The sequence below is a fragment of the Natator depressus genome, chromosome 3, assembly GCF_965152275.1.
Source record: "Natator depressus isolate rNatDep1 chromosome 3, rNatDep2.hap1, whole genome shotgun sequence".
NCBI classification, from domain to species: Eukaryota; Metazoa; Chordata; order Testudines; family Cheloniidae; genus Natator; species Natator depressus.
In genome coordinates this window covers 169,040,926-169,061,286 of record NC_134236.1, presented here as the reverse complement: position 1 = coordinate 169,061,286, position 20,361 = coordinate 169,040,926, and the positions used below count along the sequence as shown (strand labels likewise).

The 20,361-nt window shown below is 43.5% G+C and overlaps 1 protein-coding gene across 1 annotated transcript in view; it reads left to right on the top strand.

Annotated features, from left to right (window-relative positions):
* HHAT (hedgehog acyltransferase) overlaps positions 1–20,361 on the top strand; it is a 393,415-nt gene that overhangs the window by 275,398 nt on the left and 97,656 nt on the right. Inside the window, exon 12 of the mRNA XM_074949317.1 lies at positions 2,578–2,722. Coding sequence (XP_074805418.1) covers positions 2,578–2,722 — 145 coding nt within the window. The remainder of the gene's footprint in view (positions 1–2,577; positions 2,723–20,361) is intronic.

The window sequence follows — 20,361 nt, the reverse complement described above, 5'->3', positions numbered from 1 at the left end:
GGTTCGGGTTCTGTAGTTTCCACATCGGAGTGTTGCTCTTTTAAGATTTCTGAAAGCATGCTCCACACCTCGTTCCTCTCAGATTTTGTACGACGCTTCAGATTCTTAAACCTTGGGTCGAGTGCTGTAGCTATTTTTAGAAATCTCACATTGGTACCTTCTTTGCATTTTGTCAAATCTGCAGTGAAAGTGTTCTTAAAACGAACAACATATGCTGGGTCATCATCTGAGACTGCTGTAACATGAAATATTGTGGCACAATGTGGGTAAAACAGAGCAGGAGACATACAATTCTCCCCCAAGGCATTTAGTCACAAATTTAATTAACTCAGTGTTTTTTTTAATGAGTGTCATCAGCATGGAAGCATGTCCTCTGGAACGGTGGACGAAGCGTGAAGGGGCATACAAATGTTTAGTATATCTGACACGTAAATACCTTGCAATGCTGGCTACAAAAGTGTCATGCGAAAGCCTGTTCTCACTTTCAGGTGACATTGTAAACAAGAAGCGGGCTGCATTATCTCCTACAAATGTAAACAAACTTGTTTTTCTGGGTGATTGGCTGTACAAGAAGTAGGACTGAGCGGACTTGTAGGCTCTAAAGTTTTACATTGTTTTATTTTTGAATGCAGTTATTTTTTGTACATAATTCTACATTTGTAAGTTCAACTTTCACGACAAAGAGATTGCACTACAGTACTTGTATTAGGTAAATTGAAAAATACTATTTCTTTTGTTTTTTACAAGTGCAAATATTTGTAATAAAAAATAATATAAAGTGAGCACTGTACACTTTGTATTCTGTGTTGTAATTGAAATCAATATATTTGAAAATGTAGAAATCATCCAAAAATATTTAAATAATGGTATTCTATTATTGTTTAACAGCCCTAAAATATTATTTTATTAAATAACTCACAGTATTGGGGTTATTGTTGTAGTCCACACACTTTCCTCTGTGATTACTTCGTTTTGGGCTCAGATTTTCAAAGGAAAATCCCAGCCTTTATGTTCAGTGCATATTTTCCCCGGAGTTGTGTGGGAGATTCACCATTATCGCTTACATTTCACACTGCGTCTCATTGTTCCATTGTTGTATATGTGCTGTATTGATTCACTTTTTTTCAGGTGAATATATGCCAACATTTCTTTGTTGAATAGTGCTGATATACGTTAGGTTGGTAAACATGCAGTTTACAAAAGAGTTACTATTCAGAAATTCATTGTGATGACATTTTTAGGCCTGTATATTTATTTGAATTTCTGGGCCTTCATTTTCAGTCATCCTCAGATGTCTGTTCTGATGTTTTTAAAGCCAGCAGTCTACTTCCCTCCCTAGTAAAATTTGTAGGACCATTTTGTACAAGTTCCATGTTTCTGGTGTCTGCGCACTAATTCTGGTCCAGTACAGCTATTACAGATAAATTAATGCTCTTTATTGGTGCTACAGCAATAAAAGACTCAACATCCTATGCCACAACATCCTGACCTGATCTGAATAGCTGTGAGAGACTGAACCCTTCCTGGATAGTTTCCTTAACTCCCATGGGAGTTCGGAGTGTTCACTACTTTGCAAGAAGCATTCAGATTCTGAGAGGATGAGTCCCTAAATAAAAAGAAAAGGAGTACTTGTGGCACCTTAGAGACTAACAAATAGACACTTTTGGAACCTGAAAATGTGGTGTACAATATATGTTGTTCCTTATACAACACTGTAACTATACGGTATGCTTTCTTAATCTGATTTACCATAATGCGATCTTTGTCATTCATTTTAACAGCTGAAACCTAAAGGAGGACAAAACTTTTTAAAATTGTCCAGCCAGTATTAATTTACAGTGCGGTAGTCTGCTCCAAGGTTATTGTGGTGGTTAACTTGACTTATATGCTTCATTAACACCAATGGCAAAAGTTGTCTTGCCAATGTAAGTAATTATAGAATACCTAGGTTCACCTCTGAAATGAATATGAACAGTGATGTCACAACTTACAGTTTAATTCACTTTCCGATCAAACTATTTGTAATTTTTATAAGGGAACTTATTGTACTAAACAATTCTGGTTTAACTGAGGCATCTTTGAGTGAATGTTTATTAACTAATCAAAAGTGAACTTGCTATTACCTAATCAAAAGTGTTAGTGGCTCTTTAAATCCTTTATATTTGGACAGAATCACTTTAGTCCTTTGAAATCAATTGGCTATTAGAACCTGTTGGGTACCATTGGCCATATAGGAAGGTGTGTTTGCCGCTCAACTCACTAGCAAAATGCCTCAAGGAAGATAGTGAAAATTAAAAATGATCTATTACATTGAAATAATTGTTAAAGCTGTAGGGCCAATCCTGAATTTGTTACTCAGTTAAAACTACCAATCAGTTCAGTGGAAGTTTTGCCAGAGTATAAGGACTTCAGTATTTGGCCCATAATGATTAGGCCTCGAGTCTGAATGCTTATCTGCCATCATTACGTTGCATTTTCCAGTGTGAGTTGTAAAAATGTTACTGCAACAACAGCTTCTCTGTATTTTTGGAGTGTTAAGTCTGTGTTAACCTTGTCTTTCTTTTCGTTTCTTGTCAGGATCGTTTTTTCTCACCGAGAATTTGTCGTCGACTTCACGCTGCCCTGGCAGCTGTTTCCACTTCAATGTTGATTTTATCCAATCTAGTGTTTCTTGGAGGAAATCAAGTTGGGAAAATCTACTGGAACAGGATCTTTGTGGAAGGCAAGTTATTTTGACATGCTGTAGGTGATAAGGCTTTCAAATGTTTCTTTGGGATTGCGAGGCCAGATTGTCATCTCAATTCCCCTGTGAAAAGCTGAAGTAATTCTCTTGTCAGTGTAACAGAGATCAGAATCTGGCCCACTGAATCTAAATAACATAAGTGGATTGGTAGTTGTTCTCCTTCACATAGGGTATCAGTCCTCCTTGACCATCAGGGGTTGAAGAAGATAGTTCCCCTATCTGGGTGCCAGGCTTGCCTAGAAGTGAATTGACACTAATGAACAAATAGGCAGGGCATGATCATTTGGCCAGGCTGAAAGTTTTTTTCCCCAACTTTAACATTAACACATCACATACATCAGTACAAACACTATCCAACCAAATCCAGTGCAGTGCATGCTCTCTATGAAAGGAACCCCATGAACAAAGTGAGATCAAGGCTCTGTAGCCAGCTAGTGCTACCAGACAGTCAGAGCTGAGCAGTGATAATCAGATGCCTCTGTGGTAGGTCTGCCTGGGTGGGTGTCCTGCTGATATTTATAAAGGGATAATTCTTCTTGTGAGGGAAGTATCCACAGGTTCCTACACTCATAAGCTCCTCAGTGAGACCATTGATGTCTCCTGCTTCTCTGGAACTTGTACAAAATGGCTTCTCCCTGTGCTGTTTTCTCCTGCCCTTCTTTTACCTTAGCTTAGGGCCCAGCTTAGTTCAAAGAGCCCACTTAGGAATCATCTTAACAGAATGAACGTTTTCAGGGGTCGTATGATGTTCAGTGAATGTCTCTCTATAAAGGCAACCAAAAAGGAAATTAATCCACGAAGCTTAAATTCAATCAAATTGCATGAAGATAGGTAAATTTCTTCTTTGAGATGAGTGTCCCTGTGGGTGCTCCACTCCAGGTGTTGGTGCGTCCCTGTGCCTTCGCTCAGAGATTTTTATAGCAATACTCGTACCGGGCACGCACGCGCAGAGCCTGCCCCCGGCTCTGAGTGTACCTTAATAGTACGCGTGCATGACCGGTCTCCTCAGTTCCTTCTCTACCGTCCCCAGCCTGAGACTGAGCTCAGCAGACTCGTTAGAGAATTTCTTCTCTCCCTTGTTCAACTTTTTTCCCCACTTCGTTTAGCTTACCAGTAATAGTTAGGTTCCCTTTTTCCTTTCTCTTCTCTTTTTAAAAAAAAACAAAACTTCTTTGTTCCTGTCAGCGCAGCCGCTTCTGACATGCCTGGCTCTCCAGGTTTTAAGCGCTGCTCTAACTGTAATGATGCCATCCCTCTTTCAGTTGGCCATTCTAAATGTATTAAATGTTTGGGGGAGTCCCACCTTCCCCAAAAATGTGCCCACTGCAGCATGTTGAAATCCAGGGCACGCAAAGACAGGGAGCTGCGGCTAAAATGGCTGCTGCTGCAAAAATCTCTTGGACCAGCCTCAGACCCGGGCTCTGACTCTGCTGTACACTGCAGCCCCCCTGCTTCAAAGAGACTGAAGAAAACTTCAAAAAACCATCAGTCTCTCTCACCCGCAAAAGGTATTCGCAGGGACAAGCCTTCTCCGAGGACTGCTTCCCTCCCTGTGCTCCCCCGGATGAGTTCCTTTGATGCGCTGGATTCCTCCGGCGCCGTGTGGAAGTCGCCTGCGGCTGCGGCGGTCACACTAACCTCTGGTGCCGAGGCTTCAGGCTTTCAGTTGCCTACCTCTCACATGGCACTGTTCAGCACCGCAATGGAAGCGGTGCCGACGCATACTAGGCTGCCTGACCCCACCCCCGCAGGCTCCTCTCACTCTCCTGGCACCATCAGCTTTTGAACTAGCCGGCAGTGACAGAACGCTTGGGGCACCGGTGCAGAGGAATCCCTCCTCGCAACCAATTCCTCTCGCTCAGCCCTCCCCTCACAGAGGCACTGCGGCACCGCCTTTCACACACTCAAGGGACCTCCTGGTGTCCCCTATCTTGCAGTCACCCCTACTTAACACCTACTTCTCTCCGGACCCTCAGGCAAGGTCCACACAGCTTTCCTCCAGTGATGAGGAATCTGGGCGGCAGGGAGAATTTTCACCTTATCAGATCTCCCGTCCACAGACCCCAGTCAAGAGAGGTCATAGAAAAGCTGCCTCGTCCTACTCCGAGGGTCCTGCCCCATGGTGCGTGAACCCCTGGATGGCACCACCCATGCCCTTACCACCACGGTGGCAATATTGGGCTCCATGGGCTCCTAAAACTCAGGAGCACACTCGTTATACCAATGCAGCCAGACGTGAAACCTGCTCGGTACCACCAGCTGATGACCCTGCCATTGACTCCAGACACCAGGAAGTCCTGTCACAACCACAAGAGCAAGCACGGCCTGCCTCTAACCCGGTAGAACCAGTTCTGCCTGATGAAGCATTTCTTCCTCCTCCCCCGACATCTTCGGACGACTTCTCAAAATTTCAAGACCTGTTTAAAAGAGCTGCCAATGACCTACTAATTAATCTGGAGGAAATTCCTGAACAGCAGCATGAGCTAACTGACATCCTGCAGCCCTCTTCTTCTTCTAGAATTGCATGAAGGACTCCAGGGCACCTCTGCGGTCTCTAGGAATTCAAACCCCTATGACCAGAAGACGACAATATAGATATCAGCCTTACCAGTGACCACGCTACCCCACATACACCCAGCAATTCCATAGATCTCACGAACAACAGCAACGCCAGAGATCCAGGTACCAACGCTGCCGCCCCAACTCCTCGGCAGCATCTCAAACCCCTCCAACCAATAAGCAAATCTGAGGCCTTGGTCGAGGGTATAGAAAACAATATTCCCACTTCAGCGCTTACACTGCCTGCCCTATTTTTTGGTCACCACCTACGCCCATTCTCCCATCAATGGCGTGATATTACCACCGAAAAGTGGGCTTTAAAGGTTGTCACAGTTGGCGATTCTATCCCTTTCGTCTCCCTGCCTCCCTCCCACCCACCCTCCTCGTCCCTCTTCAGGGACCCCTCTCACGAGCAACTGCTCCTCCAAGAAGTTCAACATCTCCTTCAGTTGAGGGCAGTGGAAATCGTACCCGAACAACACAGAGGGAAAGGTTTCTACTCCCATTACTTTTTAACAGAAAAGAAAACCGGGGGATGGTGACCGATCCTCGACCTCAGGCAGCTAAACAAACATATCAAAAAGCAAAAGTTCAAAATGGTTACCCTCACCACCATAATCCCAGCGCTGGAGCAGAGCAATTGGTTTTCAGCCCTCGACCTACAGGACGCCTATTTTCATGTGACTATTCACCCAGCCCATAGACATTTTCTTTGTTTTACCCTTGGTTCGACACATTTTCAGTACAGAGTGTTGCCCTTTGGCCTATTGAACCCCCCTGAGTTTTTTCCCAACTCCTAGCTGTGGTTACTGCCCACCTCAGGAAACAGGGGGTTGTAATATTTCCTTACCTCGACGATTGTCTCCTCAAAGCCTCAACGCTCGACAAAGCTCTTCGATCCATGCAGCTACTGTTGCTTGCTTCCTTTCCCTTGGCCTGCAAATAAACAAAAACAAATCCACCTTATCTCCTACCCAAAAACTAGAGTTCATAGGAGTGCACCTTGATTCCCGAACGGGAATAACATCTCTCCCGCTCGATTGTTTCAACACCATAAAACTCCTGGTTACAAAACTTTGGAACAGTCCCCAGGTCACTGCACGAGACTGCCTGCAAGAATTAGGCCACATGGCCTCGTGTACTTTTGTGGTCAAAAATGCACGCCTATACATGAGGTGCTTCCAAGCTTGGTTGGCCACAGTTTACAAACCAAACGTACACGCTCTAAACAAGCCTCTATCCATACCCTACAGAGTCAAAGACACCCTCCGATGGTGGACAGTTCCCTCCAACCTCTGCTCAGGAGTCCCTTTTCTCCAGGACTCCACATCACTCACAATGACTACCGATGCATCCCTCATGGGATGGGGAGAGCACATGTCTCACCACAAAGCCCAGGAGCTATGGTCTTCCACCGAAGCCTCCCTACACATAAATGTCCTAGAACTGGGAGCCATACACAATGCCGGCCATCACTTCCTCCCATTTATTCAGAACCAACATGTTCGGATAATGACAAACAACATCGCATGCATGTTCTATGTCAACAGGCAGGGAGGGTCTTGATCTCACTCGCTTTGCACAGAAGCCATTAAGCTCTGGAATTGGTGCCTCACAAACAACATCCGGATATCAGCCGCCTATCTTCCCAGGGCCCTGAATACCACTGCGGACAAACTAAGCAGTTGTTTTCCCTGGGATCACGAATGGGAGATAAATGACACAATCATACGCAATATATTCTGTGTTTGGGGCTATCCAACCCTGGACCTCTTTGCGACTGTGAAGAACAAGAAATGTCCCAAATTTTCCTCCAGAGTGGGATTGGGCAAACATTCCCTAGGAGATGCATTCCTGATCTCATGGGCTCAACACTTAATGTATGCTTTTCCCTCAATACCAGTTCTCCACAGAGTTTTGACAAAGATATGAACAGATTGTGCCACTGTAATTCTGATTGCCCCATCGTGGCCCAGACAACTGTGGGTTCCATTCCTCACCAGAATGTCAATTCACTCACCGATTTCATTGCCCCTCACTCCGAAACTCCTATCGCAGCAACACGGCCGATTTCTTCACCCCAGCCTGTCCATGCTTCACCTCAAAGCTTGGTTCCTACATGGTTCTCCCAAAATGAACTAGCGTGCTCTGAGCAGGTTCAAAGAGTGCTGCTACATAGCAGAACACAATCTACTCGCATCACCTATCTCAGAAAGTGGAAGTGATTCACACAATGCTGTTCAACTAAACAACTTCCTCCTACTTCTGCACCTCTTCCGCCCATATTTGACTACCTATTAGACCTTAAGCAATCTGGCCTTTCTTTCACTTCCATCAAGGTCCACTTAGCTGCTATTACAACTTTTCATGACAAGATCGACCATACCTCTGTTTTTGCTCATCCAATCACCAAGTGTTTTCTCAAAGGGCTCCAATCCCTATACCTGGACATTAAACCTCCTACCCCTCCATGGGACCTTCATTTAGTATTATCCTGCTTAACTCAACAACCATTCGAGCCCTAGCCACTTGCTCCCTCTTACACCTCTCCTCCCCTCTACTTCGGAGTTGGGGTAGCCTCCATTGTAGAGAAGGAACTGAGGAGACCGGTCGCACAAGTGTACTATTAAGGTACACTCAGAGTCAGGGGCAGGCTCTGCACGTGTGTGCCCAGTACAAGTACTGCTGTAAAAATCTCTGAGCGAAGGTGCAGGGACGCACCAACACCTGGAGTGGAGCACCCACAGGGACACTCATCTCGAAGAACATCAGTTACTGCACATGGTGAGTAACCTGCTCATTTTAGACTAAAATGTAGTGAAACATTGTTTGGTTTTTATTATTTTGTCAGCACTCACAAAGCCAACAATGCATTGCATCCTTGCTGTTTAGTATTTTCAAGGGAAAAGCTGAAAGTGTTCATTTACTATCTGATAAACTTGGTTTGTTTATTTTCTTGGTTAATGTAAATACAACTACAGAGGCAAGGCGGGTGAGGTAATGTATTTTATCAGATCACCTTCTGTTGGTGAAAGTCAAGCTTTCGAGCTACACAGAGCTCTTCTTCAGCTCGGAAGAAGAGTTCTGTGTAGCTCAAAAGTTTATTACCTCATCCACTTTGTGTCTTTAATATCCTGGGACCTACACAGCTACAACAATGCAAACACAGCTAAGGAAATACGACAAGAACTTTGAAAAAGGGAGAGTTTCTAGAAGTATTACTTATTGGTATATGAATATTAATATACACTATGGTTTCTGTTCCTACACGTAATACTTACTGAAAGCTCATCCACGTCTATTGTTTGCTGTAGAGGCTTTATAAAAGATCCTTTGGAACTAAAATCTGCCCTTATTCATGAGAAGGTTTAGCAGTTTACACAAAGTTGTATTTTCATCTTCTGAAGGCAACCATCATAACATATAATTGATTGTAGGTTGTTTTTTGTTGTTTCTTTTTGTTTATTATTAGTATAGATTTTATCTTCTAGTCCTGTGGTTAATTATTGTGCCATTAGCTCAGGGGCGGGGTTCATCAGTACAGAACGAGATATTACAGAGGGTCTAGGTTTGGAATAACAAATTAGTGTAATCATTCAAAACTTTGTTCCATGTTAATTTAATCACATTATCTTTATTTTTAAGAAGCTGAAAACTTTGCTTAGCAGAGCTCACATGCTTCTGTTAGGAAATTCAGTGTCACATGTTACATGTCCATATTCTGGTATCATGCACATGGCTATAAGTATTTGCTACTACAGAGCACGTCTAAAAACTGACAAAGGTGGATAACAAACCAAAACCCGAAAGTGGTCTTAAATTTTGTTGACCTTGCATTCTTTATCCGTTCCCACATCTTCCTGCTACTGAACAAATGTCACGTGTTGCATCCTGCATTCTCCATTGCAAATCAAGATGAGCTATTCAAACTCTCATTGTTTAATTGTAAATAATTTAAATTGTTGTACTTATGGGAGACCTAACCATCTACAAATATTTTTAGGGTATAGACTCTAAGGGTGAAGCAAAATAATTTAGATCCCACATGAAATCCATCCCTCAAAATGTTTAAATCAAGATTAAACAGAGCATTGTGGTATATGCTGTCAGGGTATTCTTGTGTCAGCCAAAAGGTGGACTAGGTGACCTGAAGGGTCTTTTTACTCTCTAATTTTTGTGATTAAATGTGTAAAGTGAGAGATTAAACACTGAATGTTTTTGATTTATTTGGAAAATTCCTTTTTTGTACATTTGTGTCCTGTACAATACCAACAATGTGACGTTCACCTGTGTGGTTTTCTCTTTTGCCTTGTGGTGTTGATGAACTGTGGATGGAATGTGTTGTTGCTAGGACATTGAGAGGAGTCCAGTTTAAAATGGGAGGGGGTCCCAGTGGTCAAACAAACCTCATTTGGGATCTGTTTACAAAGGGGCTCAAGCCACCTGTCTTCCATTGTTTCCAAAGCTGTGCCCCTGCATAAAGCAGTAGTCTGGACACCAAGTTCCAGTACAAACTCAGCGGGTTTTTTTTCTTATTGTTTTGTTTTGTTGTTGCTTAAGTCATCACATTTACAGTAGTCAAGGAGTTAGACTTCAAAATCAAAATTGTTTGGTAGGCTTTCCTTTCAGATAGTAATGAATATTGCACAGCTGTCCAGGGAAGTATCCGATTTAGGAGAGCCCTAAGGGAGTGGGGATGAGGGAGTACACTTGTGTACACTGATGTGCTACTAAGACAGGCTGGATGAATCTCTAAACAGTTTTAATCAATAACTATTAGCTTTGGGTTGGAAAGAGAAAAAATGTTACATTAATTTGGGATGAAAAATGACACCAAAAGTCATCTGCACACTCTGTCACTCTTTAACCTCTGCAAGAAATTCACCCCAGTTTGGAAAGCCCAAACAAGTCTTTGCACCATGTATACCATGAGGAGGGGCTGCACAGGAGAGGCTATGGAATATCTGCTTAGGCTAGGGCATCGCCACATTCCATGCGGTCTGTAGAGCAGGACTTTATAATAGGCCAGTGTGGATTTGGGGGTGGGCTGGGGAGTCCATAGGTTCCATGACTGTAGTTCGTTACAACCCCTGTATAATGGTTGTGAGGGGGAGGGCGGGTAAAGAACGCTATTTTGGCCTGTGGTCTGAAATAGCAGCCGTAGAGAGGCTAGTTCTAGCCCTTCAACCTGTGCAGCAGTAGGAATGGTGAATTACCTACATCCTCCTCAGAATTCCTTGCCCAAATACCAAATAGTCAGGCTTTGTGTATGTGCCTATATGGGCAGCGGGGAGCAGGTAGAAGGAGGCAAAGAGATGAATCTGACTCCTGTTGTTTTCACGAGGTGATTGTTTGCAAAGTTATTCAAAATGTAAATGATGAACCTGAATGACTTAATAATACTATATATTTCAATGCAGACATTAAAGCTACAACTACAGGCTTTACTGAATTGTCAGGTCTGACAGGTAAAATAAATCTTGGAATGGCAAGATGTAAAAAACACCCACTGTGTGGCAATCTGTGATAACAACCTGTACTTGTGGGTTTTATGCAGAACATCTAATCATGATGATCAGAATGCTACTTCAAAAAAATCTGAGTTTTGTTCTTAAATTACTTTCTAAAATAGATGAGTTAGTTTGCATGAAAGTTGCTGGACTGAAATATTGTATCCACAGAACAGGTACAGCATGAGCAGTTGCAGTTCGGGCTTCCTCAGCGCTGCCCAACCAGTGGCACTTCAACCTTAAACTTGATGGAACAACAGTGATCTGTGAAGGCAGATCACGAGCTGAGCCTATTCAACGCTGGTCTCTGTGCTGATATGCTGAAGCTGCCAAAATGGGTGATTTAGTGTCTACTGTGTTCCTGGGTATGTGTTGTGGATGCTTGTTCTCTAGACACTGAATTGAGACTGCTACCTTAAATTTTTGATTTTCATAGAAGTTGCATGGAAAATAAACGCATCTTTTACAGCTGTTTTGTGTGGGGAAAGCATTCCAAGCAAGACCTACAACATCCTTTTACAAAGTGACAATTTATCAGTGAAACTAGTAACTGTGTATGTGTGTGTGCACGTACACGCGTACAGTCAAATATTTTTGAATTGAATCCCTGAGATTTAAGGACTACTAGGCAGTAAGGCTTCAGTCCTGCAAAGAGAACCATGCATGTGAACGATCACTGAAGTCCCTGCAGCTCCCTGTGGGCAGAGGGGTCTGCCAATACATTTCTTCCCAGAATCAGGACCTAAAGTAGTACAGTTTCATTAAGAGTACACTAGAAATACTTTTTTAATGGACCCAATCCTGAAGTCCTCATTGGGCAAATTATCATTGTCTCTAATGGGAGTTTGCTGAAGTAAGCACTAATAATGGATTGAACCCAGGTCGCAGTGATTGGTGCTCTCAGCAACTCTCTGTATGGACAGGTGCCCTTATTAGTGAATAGCAAAGCTTATTTTAAAATTGCCCAAGTAACAATATTGCTCCTACCTTCTGCCCTGTGCAGATGGAAGGCAAATTCAGTTCTCATCCAAATTTCTGTGATCATCAATAAGGCTATGTTTTAGTCACAGGTGTTTTAGTAAAAGTCATGGACAGGTCACGGGCAGTAAACAACAATTCATGGCCAGTGACCTGTCCATGACTTGTACTGTATACCCCTAACTCAAACTTGGGTACTGTGGGGCAGGGGGCGGCCCAGGATCATCACGTGTGCTCTGAGGCCAGGGGTGCCACGGGTGCTCTGGGGGGCGGCCGAGGACTGCTGCTGGGGGAGGGTGGGCAAGGGGTGGCGTGTGGCCCGGGACCCTCGCTGCTGCTGGGGGCGGTGGGAGTTGGTAGTGCTGGCAGGCTCCCTACCTGGCTCTGCATGGCTCCACAGAAGCGGCGACATGTCCCTCGACTCCTAGACAGAGGCACAACCAGGCAGCTCTGCGTGCTGCCCAGGCCCCAAGCGCCGGCTCCGCAGCTCCCATTGGCCAGGAACCACAGCCAATGGGAGCTGCAGAGGTGGTGCCTGTGGGCAGAGGCAGCGCGCAGAGCTGAACTGGCCACGCCTCTGCCTAGGCTGAGGGACATGTCACTGCTTTCGGGGAGCCCCCATCGAGGTAAACACCACCCAGAGCCGTCACCCTTTCCCATGCCACAACCCCCCGCCCCAGCCCTGAGCCCCCTTCCACACCCAAACTCCTGCTGCTGGGGCGGGAGGGTGCGGTGGCTCAAGACTGCCCCAGCAGTGGTTGGTGCTGCTGGCCCAGGGGCTGCCCGAGCTGTTCAGGCGGCCCCTGGGTCCAGGGCCAGCCCACAACATTTTGGCACCTGAGGCGGGGAGCTCAAATGATGCCCCCATGCCCCCTCGCTTGGGACAAAACTTTGAAAGGTCTCAATTCTACCTTCTTCCTGTTCTATTCCTCTCATGGTACTGCTCTGCTACCTACCCCAATAAAGGAGAACTAATAACTTAAAATGCCTTGTTCAAAAATTTTAACACTTAACTTTCAAATGCCTGAACAGCAAATGTAACTTTTCTAGTCTGCATAGTAAACACTGGCATTTTTATCTGTTTGAATAATCAAAGTGATGTTTTCCGTGTCGTCTTGGTTGCAAAGATTTGAACTGCTTCCTGCTGAAGGTCCACAGTCTGGGCCAGCTCATGCTCTATTGAGGTGGTTGCAAGGCAAACCAGCCTCTTCTGTGTCATTGTGGAGCGTAGATGTGTTTTTATTAACTTCAGCTTGGAGAAGCTGCGTTCTCCACTGGCAACTGTCACAGGAAGTGTTAGAAGTATGCACAGAGCAACAAAAGCATTTGGAAAGAGGGTGGTCATCTTATTTGTGCACATATATTCCAGAACAGCCTTTGGAGTTGATCCTGCTAAAATGTATCTTGAAACGGCTTTCAGTTCATCACCTAAATCACTCACATCAATATCGCGCATGTCATCATGTGTCAACACTGTCTCTAGTGCCCTGCATTGTTGGTGTAGGTCTTCTTCAGGTATAGTGAGGAGTTTTGGAATATCATACAACATCTCAAATATACTGCTGTGTTCCTTGAGCTGCATGAAACGTTCTTCAACTGACTGTATTGCACTGTATAGCACCTGGTTAAAGAATTCAACTTTGAATTGTTGTTTGGGGTCTCTTACGGGATTATCCCGTGCCTCATAATCAAAATGTCGTCTTCTTCGGTGACTCTTGTATTCTTGAATGGGTGGGAAAATAGCTTCAGTGTGAAGTTCCTCTGCCAACTTCTGTGCGCTCTTCAGAACGTTTTGAAATCCCTCATCTGACCGGTAAGACTGTAGGTATGACTTTGCTTTGTCCGGTTGTTCCATTGCTCCAGATATATCAAGGTCAACACCTTGGAGTCTCTTGCTTACAACATTTATTTCAAACAGTATGTCATGCCACAATACTAAGCCACACAGAAATTTGAAGTTATGTATGTTTCTGGTGATTCCATTTCCCTCTGCTACTGTTCTCCCATGAACAGTTCCTGTCATAGCATTATCCTCCATAATGGCAACTATGGCATCATCTATCTTCCCAATTTGGTGTTTGATAGGCTTTATTGCCTCCATTCGACTTCCCCATCGTGTGGCACTCAGTGGTTTCAGTGTCAGAGAGGATGTTCCCAGATGTTGTTTCAAAATTTGCCATTGATGAGTCGATGCAGAGAAAAATACATAGATGCTTTGAATTACATTAAAAAATTCAGCAGCCTCACTAGAAGCTGCTGCTGCATCACTGACCACCAAGTTCAATGAATGAGAACTGCAGGGGACAAAAAAAGCTCGAGGGTTTAACTCTCGGATCTGTGTCTGCACTCCTCTGTTCTTTCCTCTTATGTTGGCACCATTATCGTAGCCCTGACCTCTCATGTCAGCTATTGCAATTCCCATATCTTCCAGCTTTTTAAGAAGCACATTTGTCATGCCAGCTCCTGTAGTATCATCAATGTCAGTAAATTCTATAAAATGCTCTCTGACAGTCACCATTGCAGGGACATTTTCACAAGGTTCTGTTGTTGTTACAAAACGCACCATTAAAGTCATTTGTTCCATATGGCTGATGTCAGGTGTGCAGTCCAGAATAACAGAATAATATCTTGCTGACTTCAGATCTGCCACAGTCTTCTGTTTGGCTTTTGTTGCCAGTAACTGTCTGATCTCATTTTGAATTGTTTTTCCAAGGTAGAGGTGTGTGTACATTTCTTGGGTGGTGACTCTTCTTAGATGCTCCTGGAGTACAGCATCAAACTCAGCCATCAGCTCCACAATTTTAAGCAAGTTTCCATTGTTTGGCACATACAGCTGATCTGAAGTGCCATGCAGTGCTAGGTTTTGGATAGCAAGCATTCTCACAATGGCAATGAGCCTTTTCAGAACATTTTGCCAGTAAAGAGACTCTGATGCAATCTTCTCTTCATGCTGATCATCTATGGCAGCCTTTAACCTTAGTCTCATCTCAAGCTCTTTCCACCTATGGAATGCTCTCTGGTGATTTCCTGCCTTCTCATGGAATGCCAGATTTCTAGCCAGATTTTTCCAGTCCTTTTTTCCGGTAGAACCCAATGTGGCTGGAACATTAGACTGGAAGAGTTTGCAACAAAAACAGTATGCAGCATTCTGGGTTTTTTGAGTACATAAGCTATGGCTTCTCTACTTTGTCACCATTGGGGATTTCACGCGAGTAATGTGTTGGATGGAAACTTCTATTTTCATTGTCTTTGGGGAACATGAAGTTTTTCACTTGCTGTGGCCCATTCAGTACAAGGAAGTCCCTCAGGCTACTGCTGAAGTGGGTCCACAGTCCTGAATCATCTAGACTTAAGGAAATAAACTTAGCAGCAGCTGTTTCTTGTGCCTCCACCACACTCTTCTCTGATCTAAACTTTTCTTCAGGAATGTGCATGGTTACATCCATTTGAGATGGAGATATGGATGCTGCAGTAGCTGCCAGGTCACCTGCACTCTGACTAACTGGAAGATCAGTCATCTCCTCACCACTCTCATCCTCACTGGGGCCAGAAGGCTCACCGTGAACATGTGTGTCTATGTATCTCAGGAGAGCTCCTTCCTGCCTAGATAGAAAAGCTTCCTTTGCTTGCTTTCTTTTTCTGAATGCTGCCCCAGAGGGGCGTTTTCTTCTTTCACTCAAGACTGCTGTTCTGTGCCAGCTACAGTGACTCTCAACACTCAATTGAAGGGGACAAATAAGCAGGCTGGTAGCAGGGCCTGAGTGAGGGAAGAGATCAGTGTCCTAGGGGCCTAACTGGCTCTTACTACTTCAGTTGACTGCCTGTTCTCAAGTGGGTTCAGGGAAGCAGCAGGAAACAGGAAGCTCCCTGAGAAGCTGGTGTTAATCAGTCCAGGCTCCTGGGGGTGCTAGAGCGGTACATAAGAGGCTCCTCCTCCTCTCTCTCCCTGCAGCTCCTGCTGCTTTCTGTTATTCCCTCTCACTTTTTCTCCTGCCTGCCTGTTATGTCTCTTGTGCCTTCCTTCCTCCAGCACAGCACTCCACCATCTCTGTGCATCTAGAGCAGAGAGGATACATATGCACCAGCAGCAGACACAATTTTCTACACTCTGGGTCCTTAACCCCCGCCCCCCCTCCCCCCCCAGTCTAGCACCTGAGGCGGTGCCTCAGTTCGCCTCATAGTAAGGCCAGCCCTGCCTGGGTCAGCTGCACCAGCTGCTGCAGAAGTCACGGCGGTCCCGGAAAGTCATGGAATCCATGACTTTTGTGACCTCCGTGACAGACTCGCAGCCTTAATCATCAATTCCTTCTTTTACAGCAAAATCAGTAAAGCATATGTCCATATGTACCTGGTCTTAAGTCAAATACAAAACCAGTCTTTTGACTAGTCTTTTGAATGGCAGTAATCAGCTTTAGAAGTGAACAACTATACAACAGCAATTATAAATAAATTATGAGGAAAGTAAAGGGTTTGGGTTTTTTTGCAAGAAATACGGGCACTAGGTACAGAAGCCTGTTTTACTAACTGGTACAGTTGTGAGTTTTCCTGTTGTCATATAACCATAGTACTGTTTCCTGGGGTTCTTAGCCATTAGACAAGGAATTTTCAGCACAGCATATTTTCCCATTTTGCATTTTACTTCAAATGAATTAGGGGATACATTATTGCATGTTAATCAACAGGTTTCGTTAGCATTTTATAATTTTTTTTTTTGCAGTTGTAAATAACAGTCTGTTGTGAAAAATACCCGAGAAACACTGAAAAGAAGACATAGCTTAACTGGGATGGTGGTACAATAATTTTAAATGTTTCATGAGCCAGTGTTTGCTGGGATCCTGAAATATTTGCTCGGTTTCACATTTGCTGGTTTTCTTTAGCATTAAGTAGGATAGAACATGTGGTGACATGTAAGAATATTTAATTAGTCACATTTCTGATGCAAGTTAAAGCTGTTGTACTGTACAAAACCAAACCTGATTTCTCAGTGGCTGATGCATGTTTGTTGGTTGGGAATGGAGATGCCTTCATCTAAAGAGAAACAGACTAAACAGTTCCTCTTTTTGCTAGTTTTTAAACAAGACCACGTATAAACCCTTTCAGAATTCCGCTGTTCACTGAAGTTACAGGGCAAAAATCTTGCTGCCCCTGCATGGGTACACTGGGAAACAGGGTATAGGGAGATTCTTCCAGAGCCTCTTACCAGTGCAGGAGTCAGGCAAAATATAGACTGTATATGCCCAGTCAGGTTACAAATGAGTCTAAGTCCTCACCACAACTTCTGTGCCTGCTGGTGATCTGGCAGCTTGCACCATGGGCAGTGCACACTGCATCTTTCTGCACCAAGTGTGCTACATGCCCTCCCAGTGCACCCTGATTCATTTTGCCATTGTCTGGCTTGTGCAGCTGGAATGCCTTCAAGCTCCTCCACACTTTTGCACCACCCTCATCCCGTAGTGTTTCTCACAGGAGCAAGGTTCCAAGCTTGTGGGCAGCGAGTAGTTTCTAGTCTACAGCCATGCAAGCATTCATTAGACAAAATGACAGCTGCTACAACATTTGATGCAATAAAAGCACACATTAGTATGGAAGGTTGTCACAGGACAGATACTTCTTGCTTTGAAAAACTTTTGAGTCTCTGCCTCAATGTTTATTTTCAGTAAATGCTGGCTGACTTGATATTTGTCTAGCAGCAGGAGACCATCATCCTGTGACAACATGAAATTCAAACGACATTATTTCTTAATTACATTAAATCATAGCACTGAAAATTATCCTCACAGCCTATATTTATTTCATTTTATGGAAATTGTGTGATGAATTAATCTCATTTTGAGGGGACTCGCTGAATACCATGATCATTCAGGGCTCGATCCTCCCTGTGGGAGTTTTGCCATTTGCTTCAGTGGCAGCACAGTATGGTCTTTCCTTCTACAGAAAATCGCTTGATTGTTAGTGGTTGATCCTCCCTTCTTTGTGCATCAAAAATAATCATTTACATAGCATGAATTACTATTTATTCTTCATATAGCGTCGCTGATCTGCATGGGACTTTAGAGGAAATACAGAGGGCAACTCCCTGCCACAAGAAGGTTACAAACTATGGGCTGAATCCCGTAAGGTGCTCAGTATCCACTGAGATGTGTTGAGGATCATAAACTCTCACTCACTTCATTAAGGCTTGAGGATGCTCAGTACTCTCTAGGATCAGGCCCTATATAAACACCTTTATCAACATGTGGATAGGGTTAGGGGTAGGGAAGGCATGAATGTGTAAATCTTTGGAAGTACTGTACAGTCCCGTTTATCCAAATGGCTGGGGGACATCCGAAACTTTCCAGTAACTAAGCATTCAGATAAATATGAGTCCTATTTTGAGCTGCCGCTTCACTGCATGTAGCTCTGTTAGTTAATCTCCCGCTAATAATTTCTCAATTAACCTCTTAGTACCTGTTAGTGCAAATCAACATCTTTGTACTTTTAATGCTTAATGTGTTGTACTTTATTGAAGAGTAAAAAAAAATTCTATATTGAGTTTCTTAAAACACCAAAATTGTATTAAAAGGATGTGTTTAAATACAATTTTGGTATTTATAATAAATTCAAAGTTGTTTTTTACTCTTTAATAAAGTACAGAGCATTAAGCATTAAAAGTACAAAGCAGTTGATTAGTGCTAATAGGCACTAAGAAGCTCATTGAGGAGTTATTAGCAAATGATTAACAGGGCTACATGGAGGACACACCATGGATTTGGATAACTAGCATTTTGAGTAAAGGGAGTTTGGATGTACAGGAGTGTTCTGTAATGAGCCACCCAATACGGGGGGGGGAGGGAGCAAATGGGTGTGTATAGTCCCCGAAGAGAGAGACCAGAGAGCCTAGCAGATGGGATGTCCCAGTATCTGCATGGTCCTTTGCAGTTTACCCAGTGAATAAAGAGGATCCCCTGAATTTTCCTACCATGCCCCATACCGGTATGCACTGGTCATATTCCTTCCTGTTGAGGGGAAGAGGGGACTAGTTCCATGATTGATCATTCATAGAGTTCATGCATGGTTTACCCAAGGGGCTCAGTTTTTTAGTTAACTCCTGTGGGACAGTGATTCGCAGTACATAGTCAAAGTACAGCTGTATGAAATGTAGTGGCTTTTATTTGTAGGGAGTTGTGCAAACCATTTCTTCAGGATTGATTTGGATGGATTACCACCTTCATGCTTGCTTTGATTTGGGATTGAAATAAACACCAAAAACTCAGAGAGAACTCAGTCAAAACAGCTGAATGTCATTTAGTTTCATATCATTAGCCCTTGCTCAGTGGCTTATGCTGCAGTTTTGTATTCTTCCTCTTTAAACTAATCTTTCCTGATCAAGTCTCAGTTGTGAGGTCCACTTTGTTTTACATTCCACTCCATGGTTTGTCCTCCGAAATTCTGGTTCTTCTCCAGACCATTCTGTTCAGTATTATAGGATGAGAATTTACACTTGTTACTGTGTTACTCAGAAACTTAAAGCCAGCTTTTTCAAACTACTGCTATGAATGCTATATTGATGGATTACATAAATTAAAAAAATATTGCATAGCTGCATGTGTCATCACAGGCAGATGTCACATTTTTTCAAATGATTTATACCTCTTCACATACAAAAGATATTTGTTCTTACAACTGCTTATTTTACAATCTTATTTGGTGGGCACATTTCATGGTATGTGAGCTGGCGAAGATCCAAGAAAACTTTACAGTCTGCAGCCAATTTTATTAAAAACTTTGGGTGAGATTTTCAAAAGTGCCTACATGATTTTGGAGCAAAAGTCCCACTGACTTTCAATGAGTCTTGTGCTTCAAAGTCACTTAGATGCTTTGGAAAATCCCACCCTATGCATAAAAATGGACAAAGACATGTACCTTGGACTGTATTCTTCTTCTCTAAAATCTTTCTGCAAAAGAAACTACAATAGTAACTTCTACCTAGGTTGTCGTAAGATCTAGCTGTGAAGACCAATTGCACTAGGCCTTTCCTTGGGGGAAATCTGAGAGCCTAGAACATTCTAAATTGCCATTATTTGTTGATTGGTACTACAGACTGCCTCACAACCACCTATGGCAGAACACGATAGAGAGCATATAAGTAGAAACACAATCACTTTTTATACACATTTTCTGGAAAAACTTTTGTTTTTTGATCTGTCAACACATCTGAAGTGCCTTGTTGCACTAGGAGGCTGAAGGCACCATAATCCATGCCTCTGCACCATAGGTGCTGGAACAAAGGCTGCTGCTGCACCCCCTGGTTTGAGGTGATTTCCATCATATACAGAGTTTACAGCCTGGTTTAATGGCTCTCAGCACCCCTACTATAAAAATTGTTCCAGCACCCCTGCTCTGCACCAATTCCTCCAAAAGCCCCATTTACACATTGAATGAGAGCAAAGAAAAGTTAGAAACCCATGTGAGAGTGCCTTTGGGGACAAAAAACAATTGCTTAAAACAGGGGTGGCCAACCTGTGGCTCTGGAGCCACATGCAGCTCTTCAGAAGTTAATATGCGGCTCCTTGTATGGTCACCGTGTCCGGG